The 11,973-nt window shown below is 24.9% G+C and overlaps 3 protein-coding genes across 3 annotated transcripts in view; 1 reads left to right on the top strand and 2 right to left on the bottom strand.

Moving 5' to 3' along the window:
- Window positions 1-5,550: 5,550 nt before the first annotated feature.
- Phum_PHUM012950 (leucine zipper containing transcription factor, putative) lies at window positions 5,551-7,132 on the bottom strand (the record flags this gene model as incomplete). The annotated part of the gene is made up of 5 exons (XM_002422740.1): window positions 5,551-5,625; window positions 5,719-5,934; window positions 6,398-6,811; window positions 6,936-7,007; window positions 7,097-7,132. 5 exons carry the CDS (start codon window positions 7,130-7,132, stop codon window positions 5,551-5,553), a joined length of 813 nt encoding a protein of 270 aa, XP_002422785.1.
- Window positions 7,133-7,974: 842 nt separating this feature from the next.
- Window positions 7,975-9,252, top strand: Phum_PHUM012940 (uncharacterized protein; the record flags this gene model as incomplete). The annotated part of the gene is made up of 2 exons (XM_002422739.1): window positions 7,975-8,341; window positions 8,420-9,252. The coding sequence occupies 2 exons, from the start codon at window positions 7,975-7,977 to the stop codon at window positions 9,250-9,252; spliced, it is 1,200 nt and encodes a 399-aa protein (XP_002422784.1).
- A 291-nt stretch (window positions 9,253-9,543) lies between these two features.
- The window catches only part of Phum_PHUM012930 (acylamino-acid-releasing enzyme, putative), a gene marked incomplete at both ends in the record, with an annotated part of 5,319 nt that continues 2,889 nt past the window's right edge, over window positions 9,544-11,973 (bottom strand). The window contains 8 exons of the mRNA XM_002422738.1: window positions 9,544-9,646; window positions 9,733-10,022; window positions 10,106-10,287; window positions 10,391-10,570; window positions 10,686-10,925; window positions 11,056-11,212; window positions 11,304-11,446; window positions 11,585-11,852. Coding sequence (XP_002422783.1) covers window positions 9,544-9,646; window positions 9,733-10,022; window positions 10,106-10,287; window positions 10,391-10,570; window positions 10,686-10,925; window positions 11,056-11,212; window positions 11,304-11,446; window positions 11,585-11,852 — 1,563 coding nt within the window. The remainder of the gene's footprint in view (window positions 9,647-9,732; window positions 10,023-10,105; window positions 10,288-10,390; window positions 10,571-10,685; window positions 10,926-11,055; window positions 11,213-11,303; window positions 11,447-11,584; window positions 11,853-11,973) is intronic.

The following is an 11,973-nucleotide window of genomic DNA, read 5'->3' as shown; positions in this document are numbered from 1 at the left end:
AAAAAATAATAAAATTTAACACGTTAAAACGTGCTGTCGCTCTAAGGAACGTTTGGCAACTTGAACACATGCACACACACACACACACACGCACACGCAGAGAGAGAGAGAGAGAGAGAGAGAGAGAGAGAAACTTGGCGAGTTACGTACGTAAATAAAATAAAATAAAATAAAATTATATAAATATATATATATATATATATATATATATATATATATATATATATATATATATATATATTATTTCTTATTATGCATTTACGTAATTTGTGTTTAATTTTAAAATTAACCCGAGAAAAAGTATTCGTTCCTCGTTCCCTACGAAAATTTTCTTCGAAAACTAAATAATTCATTTTTTAATAAACAAAAACAAAAATGTCCGCTCCTGTTGTTTTTATTGTTGTTGTAAACCTCACCTTTTTTTTTTTTTTTTTTTATTACATCAAACTTCGACAGATCTTAAATAATTAATTGTTATTATTTTTCCGACGACCCTCACAAAAAACCCTCACGTTCGTCATTTCACATTAAAATTTTTTGTCCGTCAGTCACGTGTGTTTAACACTAAAAATAATTATTATTATCATTAAAATCGATGTAAATTTACTTTTTTTTCTTTTTCAAACACAAACATAATAATAAAGAACAAGAAAACGATGATTAAACGATCTCTCGTTTGTTTTGTTTTTTTTTTTTTTTTTGATATTTTTAAACTCGTTAGGTGTTAACAATCATACTCGACTTTTTACAATAATTAAAAATAAAAAAATACTATTATTTGTGATAACAAATTTTTCGTTATCTAAACACAAAAACAAACATTTAAATAGATCGTGTAGTTGTGTTTGTAGTTGTTTGTCTGATTGTATTGACTTATTCGTTTTTTGTTTTTTTTTTGTTCACAAACGAATAAGTCGTATATTAAAATTGTCTTAGTTACCTACAACATCTTTCAATTTTTGGTCATAATTTTTTTTTAAATAAATTATGTTTGTTTCATTGATTTGTTTAAAAAAAAAAAAGCACATTTATTTACATTCACCACAATAAACTAATCGTAATAATAATAATAATAATAATAAAATTTCAATTCATTAATTAGTAAATAACCGATAATTATTACAGAGGGAAAACAATGATTAGTAACTGTTATTGTTGTTGTTGCTGCTGTTATTGTCGGTTTCAAAAGGTCTCAAGAAATGTCGTTATTAAAGGAAATGCACAGCATGAGAGAGAGAGAGAGAGAGAGAGAGAGACGAAAGAAAAAGAAAAAGAAAATAATAATAAAAAGTCAAAAAAAATTTTTTTTCACTTTGTTTCAATGAGATAACTTTCGAATGTAGTAAGTAGTTAGAGAATACATTGGAGAAGAAAAAAAAAAAAAAAAAAAGTGTAGAAAAATATCAAATTAAAAGAAAAAGGTGAAGTTTGTTCACCTTAAAAGCAGAAGAAGACGAAGAGAGAAAGAGAGAGAGAGAAACTCGTATGAAACATAATGAAATTAATATTATTTACAACCGTGATAAAATTTCATTATCATTAATTGTTCAAAAGGGTCAAAGCCATTTGAAGCTAAGATTTTTTAAATTTCTATTTATTACTCGTGAAATTGCTGTAATGGTGGTGGTGGTGGCCCTAATACAAACAAGAAAACGATCAAGTGTACCTTAATTTTTTTTTTTTTTCGTATCTTCTGCTTTTTTTTCCCCTTTCTCCCCCGTTTTCCTACAGATAATAATAACAATACTCGGGTATGATTTCTCGTACTCACGAGGTGTTCATTACTTCTCTCTCTCTCTCTCTCTCACTTCACCCGCAAGTGACATTGGGTAAATGAAAGAACAAATTCGCGTTAAAGAGAGAGAGAGAGAGAGAAAAACGAGAACGGAGAGAAAGAAAGAAAGAAACACGTTGCCTCGCGCATGATTTCATCACAAGTTTTTTTTTTTTTTTTTTTATTCCATAAAATAAAATAAAGTTACAGATGGCGTTAGCGATTTGGAAAAGGTTCTTATTCGTCTCCGTACGTTCGTTCGTTCGTTCGTTTGTTTGTTTGTTTGTTTGTTTTTTTTCCAAAATAATATCAATCGTCGTTCGTTCGTTAGTTAGTTAGTTAGTTAGTTCCCTGCTTGATAACTGTCACATATTATTTTAATCACAGAGTTAATAATTGATTATCGTCAATTTTTTTTTCTAACGTTATTACCCCGCCTGGAAAAAAATAATTAAAACTAACGATTGAAATTATTTTGTTTTTCGGAAAATTTTTTTAAAATAAGTAAAAGAAACTACGATTACATGACGATGATAAATAATAAAACAAATTTCTTTTTTAAAAAAAAACTAATGGCTAAAAAAAAAAAAAAAAAAAAATTGACGGGAAAAACAAATATGATACGGGGTCAAATCGGGAAGTTTTTTAGTTCGGGCTTACCCAATAATAAGCTATTCCAACCCGGGGTTTTTTAATTGAAACCCTTAGATTTGCATGGGGGACGACGTCCTCGTCGTCGTCGTAATAATAATAATAATAATAATAATAATAATAATAATAATACCAAGGGGGGTGGATCATGTTTTAATTCGTTTTTTTTTTTTTTTTAACGTAAAGTAATCGGCGAATAAAAAAAAAAAAAAAAAAAAAAAAAAAAAACAAAAGCAGAAGTGAAAATATATCAAAAAAAAAAAAAAAAATTTTATTTCGTATCGAAAGTAAAAACGAACGGACCGATTTACGCAACAACTCGATTTAGGTCCCACTGCCTCCCCCCCTCCCAGCTTCTCCTTCTCCTTCTCTTTCGAGAGAGAGAGAGAGAAAAAAACAAAAACAAAAAATAGTAGTAATAATGATGATAAAGTATAAAAGTACGTATGAAACAATCGATGGTAATTTAACCGGGGCTCGTACGAGACCTAACCTTGCAACCGCTTAAATTTAATAATAATAATAAAAAAATTTTAAAATTTAAAAAAAAAAAAATCGTTTTTCAATCCATTGATTTTATTATTATTATTATTGTTAAGGATTTAGTCCTAAATAATTTTTTCTTTTTTTTTCCCTGTTCAAACCGCAGGAGAAAGAAAATCTATTTTCGTTTTTTTTTTTTTTTTCACAGAGTTGGTTAGTCAAAAGCAGTGTTGCCAAACCAACTTGAATTAAGATTGTAAACAGAAAGCATGCCATTTTTCCAATAAGACCGTCGAAGTTATTGGTTTTAAAACATTTGTTAAATGTACGTGACATTTCACCCGAAGGATTTTGATCGTCGACATAGGTACGGGTAAATTTATTGTGGTTTTTAGTTTAATATTCATTTAAAAATTTCAACATGTAGGGCATCGAGGTTATAGTAGAAACATAAAATCATTACCCTGGGTCATTTGGGACTTCGGCAGGTGATCCCCCAGTGATGGAATCCTGGGGTTGAGGCTCCATTACAAACTGAATTTTGAAAAATTTCTAAAATAAACACTACACTAAGAATATATATAAATATATATATACCGGGTGTGTCCGTTTTTAACTACAGTAGCAACTAACACGAGCCACAGACTACACGGTACTACGAATGCGCTGTGCGTATCGTGTTGATCGGCTAAGTGCAGGCGGGACAATGCGCGCGCAAACTCCTTTCACTGATCAAAATTCTAATCATCTGATTGGTTAAACGATTCCTATGACGTCACATTTCTTTAACTTTATCGCTATTGAATAAAGACTTAACTGCCATCTTTCTTATTTTATCCGTATTATCATATTTAAAATAAAGTAAAAAAAAAAAAAATTTTCTTTTTTTTTTGTTTTTATTTTATAACTTTTCATTTTTAATAAATTACAACTAACAAACTATTTACTTTTGTTTTTTTTTAACGACTACATTGATTAATTAACAATTATTTTAAGTACGACAATAATCTCATTCCTTCTTGAATCATCTTCTATATCTCTTACTAAAACAAACAAAAAAAAGCATTTTAATTTTTTCATTATCATCAATCCAGAGCAAAAAAAAAAAAAAATTGAAAAGTTTATTTTATTTATTAATTTTATAAAACTTTCGTTAATTGAATCAAGTTAAATAATGATCAAACGATTTTAATATCAAAACAATCAATAAAAACAAACTATAATCATTATTAATCACCATTTGTGTGATTTTTTTTTTTTTTTTTTCAAAATGAATTCCCGCCAATTATTACAAACAAAAGACAAAAACATAAGATAAATTATTTAAACTTAAAAATGCACAATTATATTAGAATAACAGTTTTATTTGAATATTATTGTCAAATACAATTATTATTATTATTTTTTTTAAAATCAATATAATTAAATTAATCTATATTACTAAATAATACTTTGATTGTATTAATTGATAATCACCATATTTTTTTTTCGACTAATAAATTAAATTAACTAAAATATATAATAATAATAAATACTTAAGTTACAATATCATTTTTTTTAATAAATAATAAGAAATTTCACAATTTACCTTTATTATTCGTTTAATAATATTTTTTTTTATAAAGTTTATCACTTTTATTTAATTAAGTGATATAAAACAACAATTTTTTTTTGAATTTTTAACAAACGATTAAGATTTAAATTTTTTTTTTATAATACATTTAATATAATTAAACAATTTCTGCAAATTTTTTTTTTTTTTTATCAAGTTAACATTAAAAACAAAAACAAAAAGCAAAAATTTAACAAGAGTTTATAATTATTTTTATTGACTTAAATAATATTTTAAAATTTTACTATCAATTTTATTATTAATTTAATTATTATTATTATTTTTTCATTGTATTTTTTTTTTATTTTAATTTTTTGACAACATACAAATCGTTTAAACATTTCGAATAACTTTTTCCTTACATTCCTTTTTTTTTTTTTTTTTTTTTTTTTACAGAAACTAGCTGGTTTACAAAAAAAAATTTATTAAAAAAAAAAAAAACTAATTAAAAATATCATTTAAAAAATTAAAAGTGTTTCGATAAAAATAAAATAATTAAAATTTTTTTTTTTATTTTTATTTAATACCAAAATTATCGAGTTTTATGCTTATTTTCAAAAATGAAATTTAAAAAAACACAAAAAAACTTTTCTCGAGAAAAAAATCTAAAACAACTAAAATGATATAAAGATATATCGTAATTTTTTTTCATTTTCTTCTATCATACACATTTTATTTTACTAACTGAAAATAATTTTCTAATTAAACTCATACTAAAATATTTGGAATGAAATCCCATAAAATAATATTATTCATAAAATTGAAATAAAAACTAATAAATATATGTATATTTATTTATAAGTGTATTCGAATATATAAATATTATTATATAATTATATAACTCAGGAGGTACATTCGATAAATGATATTAAAAAAATTTAATAATTGAAAAAACAATAATAATAATAATATCTGAAATAAAATTAATAATAAATTTTCTAATTGCACTATGAATTTTTTTGTAAAGATCAGGTAATAATAAACGTTTGGTATCAGTTATAATTAAAAAAAAAAAAAAAAAAAAACAATTTTATACTTTATCCGAAGAATTCAACTTTGCAGGATTTTCATTATGAAACTCTTTATACTGAGAAAAAACACTAATCTGAAAATATAATTATAATTTTATTAATATTATTTTAATATTATTTGTAATGATGATTTAATTAAAGTTATGTAAATAATTTGAAAAACAAACTTTATCTTTCAGCTGTTGAGCAAGCTGTAAGGCCACAGTAAATAATACAAGAACTTCATTAGTCCATGAAACTGAACATTCTGCCTGTAGTGTATTGAAAGTCATTGTATTATTTTCGGTACTAGGCTGAATTTGGTAAACTGCTAAAACTATTTTATGACTCTGAATGTAAAAACTTAAAGCCAAGTCTTCTGGAAGATTAGGCGCCAAAAGTTTCTAAAATCAAATAACAAATTTACTCGTACTTAACTATTATTACTGTTATTTATGCTTTTAATCGCAACAAGTTTCTACACTTGCCAGTGTTTTTTGTAATCGGTTTCAGGATTTCACCTGAATTCTCAAATATCATTCTCATTAATTGTAAATTTGTATTTAATTACTTTTTTTTTTAATTTTTATCAAAATAGTTATTTACTTACAAATGACAGCATAAATTAAGCATTGAATAATGTTTAAAAACTAAATTTGTAAAAACTAATATAGTTTATGACATCATACAGATTAGACTTTATAAACCTCAAAGGTTTTTGATAAAAAGAATGGCTTAGAACTTTATATTTACAGAGTAAAAACTTGTAGAAATTTTTTTTGTTTTAAGTAATTTTGACAAATTCAATTGTTTCCTTATTTCAACTGGTTTTAAAAAGAAATTTAAATAATTTATTTAAAAACATACCATATTTCTACTTTTCATAAGATCATCGATGGTTTTTTTACGAGGTATTATGAGACTAGTTCTTCCCCTTTGCAGTGCACTCAGAACTTTACCAAGAACATGGAGGACTTCTTCACTTGAATTAAAATTGTAGTCTTTTTCAACACTATTAGCAAGTCTTAAAGCTTGCTGTAAATGATTTGCAGCATCTTGAATTTGTTGCAGCTTCCAAGGATTATCATGAGTAATAGCAGTTTTATATGTTACATATTGGTGTCTTTGAATTTTAAAACTTATCTCTCCGAAAATAATTGTATCACCACATAAAACAATATTACTCTTAATGCTATCGGTTAAAGAAGTAAGGGTGTACTTTTCTTGTTTCAATTGCCCTTCACTATTGGATAATAAAACAGGAAACTGTTTTGCACATTCCTGCATAAAATATATAAATTACCCTTTTAAGAAAATATTTGTTAAACTATAATTTTGAAACAGTATAATTTAAAAAATAACTTCATTTTTGAAATAAATTTTTTTTATATTACTCATGACTTACGTTTAAAATTCTTTGAAGTTGAGAAAATACAGCCGGGACTTCTTCGTTAAGAACCCACTGAAACTCTAGTTGCTATAAAATAAAAAAAACATATAATAAAATTAAATATTCAAGTAAAAAATCATATGATATTAGGAATCGTATTTAAAAAATTATATTACAAGACTAGTAGCTTCCTCTTTTTCACCCTCAGCCATTTTTTGTTACAATTATACAACCAATTAAATTTATTTTGATACAAATCATCAGCCATTAATTATATAAATACATTTTAATTATTTAAACATTCACGAAACAAAACACTTAAAAAATTTTGAACATGAACAAATTTTGCATAATTACGTATAAACCTGATAAATTCGTAGATAAAGTATTATGTCAAATAATCGATTGATAACTCGAAAATGCGGATGTCAATTATTACAATAAAAAAAAATTTATACTAAGAAAATTCGAAAAAATATTTGACGGAAATTATTTATTAAAAAACAAAATAAAGAATATATTAAAATAAATAATAATATATTAAATCATACTAAATCTTATGCAAACATTTAAAAAAAAAAAAACAAATTTTTTTTTTACAAAATAAAAAAATAGAAAAAAAGTTTTGGGGCCCAAAATTAAATTTAAGTAAATTTTTAAAAGCGTTTTAAATTAACCCAAAATTATTTGTATTTAAAAGTTGTAATATTTAATATTTATTAATAATAAATAGAAGTATTAATTATTGTTTCTTTGATTGCTAAAATAAAAAAAAAAATAATAATCTGAGAAAAATATTTTATTTTTTTGGGGCCCTTTTTAATACGATAGTTTTTTGACAAAATGTAAACAAGTCAGTTTAATTAATGACAAGTCAATTTTTTTTTGTAATTTATCGTCCGATATTATCGTAAACAAATTTGTTTGTAAAAATGTGTAATAAAACTATTCTGTTGCAATTAATAAAGAAAAAAAAGTTATGTAAAATAAAGAACGATAAAGACCCTTAAATTAATTATTCATAAAAATTTTATTATGTGAATTACATATGAAAATGCCGCCAGATGAAACGATTGTAAAAAATAATTTTACATCAGACAAACAAAACAAAAATAGAAAAATATTAAATCCACAAGCCAAAGAATTAATTTTAAACGTTGTAAATTTTATGAAGCAAGAAGCAAATGGTAATTTTATAATTCCAGCAAGAAAAGTACAGTGTCGTGTTGCTGCGGCTACTGGATTCTCCGAGCGAACTGTACGTAGAATAGTTAAAGAATCTAAAACTTTATTGATGATTAAAAATACGACAGGTGAAAACAAGAGTATTATTTTTCCTCCGAGAAAAATTACCAATAGGCAAAAGCCCAAAACTGGATTAGATAAATTGACACGCTGTGTAGTTCGTAAAATAATCCACGGTATATACGTGAATGATAAAACTGTTCCCACTATCAAGAAAATTCATCAAAAATTAATTAAAGAAATCAATTTCAAAGGTAGTAGCAGATCTACTCATAAAATTATCAAAGAGGTTGGATTTTATTGGAAGAAGAGTAGTAATACTAAAAACTTTGTTTTGGTCGAGAAAAGCGAAATCAGACAAAAAAGAGTAGAATATTTAAAAGACGTTAATAAATTTAGAAAGGAAGGAAGAACTGTAATATATGTAGGCGATTTGTTCATATCAAATTTAGATAAAAACAAATTGGAAGAAAATTTTATATTAATTCATGCAGGAGGAGAAACAGGTTTCATACCTAATGCACTTTTAATAATACAAACATCTAATTTAAAAGAAGATTATTTTAAAGAGTTGTCAGATCATTATCAGTTTTGGATAAAAAATAAATTAATTCCTGCTTTACCTCCTAAATCGGTGGTGGTCATAGATGGAGTTATATATCAAAAAATACAATTAGAAAAAATTCCAAATTTAGATTCCTCTGCAGATGATATGAAACAATGGTTACATTTGAAAAACATTAGTTTTTGCGATGACATGATGAAACCAGAACTTTATGACCTTATTAAAATTCATTCTTCTAAATTTCGTAAACAAAAAGGTATCATTGAACAAATGCTTATGGAAAGAGGTCATTCTATTTTGAAATTACCTCCAGATCATCCTGATTTAAATCCCATTGATCTTATGTGGGCAGATATGAAAACTTTTTTGATAGATAATATAAAAACATTTGATTTAAACAGTTTAAAAATCCTATGTCAAGAAAAAATAAACAATTTCGCATTGGAAACATGGCTGATGAAATGTAATTTAGTTAAAAATGTAGAACTTCAATATTTGAACAGTGAAATTATAAGTGAATAAAATATTAAATTACTTTCCTAAAATTTAATATTATATAGTAGTTTATATTTTTAATTAATGTATTTTTTTAACTCATTAAATAACAGTAATAAATTAATTAATTTTCATTCGAATGATAATTATTTCATAAAATTAACAATTACTTTAAAACGTTTAAATAATATTACATTACTAAATACTGACCACCAATTGTTATTGTTCTAGCTCCATTAAATATTTCTCTTACTACTGACACTACTTTCGATTATATAAAAATTTTTATAAATTTTCACTCAATATTATAATTAATATTTATTTTAATTTATTTTCCTCGAACCAAAGAGCGGTATTTATTAAGCCATCAATGTGAACGGGAACTCCTCCTAATGTGTGATTACCATCATACATGTTAAGTCTAAAAAAGATTATACGTTCATATTAAGATTTTATTGAAATAACATAAGTTAATTAAAATTATTTTATGAAACATTTGAAACTTACCTAACTTTGACTTTTCTTGCCTTAAGAGCGTTATACATTCTAACACCTTGATAAAAAGGTACTCTCAAGTCTTTTTTTCCTACCAAAAATAAAGTAGGAGTTTTTATTTTTTCTATTAATTGAATCGGCGATACTTTTACCATTTTATTTACATCGTCTAATGTTAAAGGTTTACTTTCGTCGAATTCCAAATTCGTTTCAGCGCTTGACCAATCGGGAATATCGGACATTGTATACATTGAGTAAACGTCGGTAACTCCATTAACATTTACTACAGCACGATAAAATTCCTGATAAAAAAAAGATTTCAATGATCATTGATTGAAATAAGAAATTTAAATGAAAAATAATAAAAAATATTTATTCTCATTACCGGATGTTGTCCGCTCAATTGTCCAACTAAAAAACCTCCGAATGATTTACCGTACAGGAAAATATTATTCTTATCCAAAAAGGAAAAGGTTCTTAAAATTTCGTGGACGGCATTTTGCATATCTTTTACATCGGTATCTCCTATTTTTCCTCTTAAAAAATCTACACCATCTTGTCCCACGCCTAAAACAAATTAATTTAAATAATTACCAAATTGAAATTCACAGAAATTTTGTACAGCTTTATAAAATAAAAATTTCTAGGATTAATATCCAAAATATTTTACCTGTTGAACCCCTGTAATTAACAGCCAAAATACCATAGCCTAGGCTTACAAAAAAATTAAATTCGATGGAAAAATCGTTAAAAACTGCTGAATGCGGACCCCCATGAGGATAAACTATTAACGGTATCATTTTATTAGTTTCGCTCGAAGGTGGCCCATAATAGAAAGCGTTGTAATAATCTATTAAAAAAATATTTTGTTTTTCATAAAACAAAATAATTTTATTTTAACATTTGAATTTTTTTCATTACTCTAAAAATAGCTTTACATCATAAAAATAAATTAAAAAACATACTAAATGTATTTTCATTGCCATTTTCCGAGAGTTGAAATTCTAATTCTTTGTACATAAAATTATCATTAATACTTTCTGAACGAGTAACAGGAATCCATTTTAAGTCTGTTAAAGATTTTGAAAATTCTAAACTTGGAGGTTTTTTAAAATTAGCCGTGGATATTAAAATTATATCGTTATGTACGTCTAAAATTGTAGAGCTTCCATCAGTAGTATTTAACTGATGAATTTTTTTTGTTTCTGAAAAAAAAAAAAAGTGAGAACCAACTTATTATTATGAACGTTTTTCACATCAATGGATTAACTTGATATAAAAATTTTTAAAAATAAATTTCTGATGTGTTTAATTAAAATAATTAAATTAATTTACCTAAATCTAAATAATATGATACAATTCTATTTCTGTTCAAAGAACTGAAAAATAATTTTAAACCATTTTTTGAAAAACATCTTTCGGGTAAACTTTGCAAGTATAATCCTGAGAATTTTTCATCTCCCTTTTTAATGATATCAATCATAACTTCTTTCTACAGAAAAAAATAAAATATAATATATATATGTAAATACTGAAAAAAAAAAACATTACTAACGATAAAATTTACATCATTAAAAACTAACCTCTTTGGTTACAAGATTCATTTTAATGAGCTCATGACAGCCCCCATGAGCACCTCCAACTGCTCTCTGTAACCAGAAAAGACTTTTTCCATCTAAACTTAAACGAGGAGAATGAACTGATTTTTGAGGTTCTGATAATATTTCTGAAAAAAACATTTGAAAATGACTAATGATATGTCTTTGAAAATTTAAAACCATAAAAATTAATAAGAAAACTTGATAATTTAACATCAAATAACTTATTCATTGAAAAAATAAATAAATAAATTGATAATTCTTACTGAATTCTCCCTTAGAATCTAGACAAAAAATATAACTTTCACGATTAGTACAATAAATTAAACCTAAACGTCTAGGCTCATTTTCGAAAACAACACCATAGATATCGTTGCCATCTTTAGACCATAAAACTTGTGCTGGCGAATAATGTGATGGAATCCCATCGACAACTTCTAATGTTTCTGAAGCAATGTCACACATTCCAATAATTGATTGATGTTTTTCAATTAATTGCTCACCCCAATCTGGTTTGTATATATATTCATCACCCTAAATTAAAAAAGTTTAAAGAAATATTTTTGATATTATCAACATTAATAGTAGGACAATAATCAACAAAAAAAATTTTTTATAAAATCTATTAAAATCAAAATTTAAACTATGATTTTTT

Source organism: Pediculus humanus, genomic scaffold, assembly GCF_000006295.1.
Source record: "Pediculus humanus corporis 1103172107371 genomic scaffold, whole genome shotgun sequence".
Taxonomy (NCBI): domain Eukaryota; kingdom Metazoa; phylum Arthropoda; class Insecta; order Psocodea; family Pediculidae; genus Pediculus; species Pediculus humanus.
This window is presented reverse-complemented; position numbering and strand designations above follow the sequence as displayed.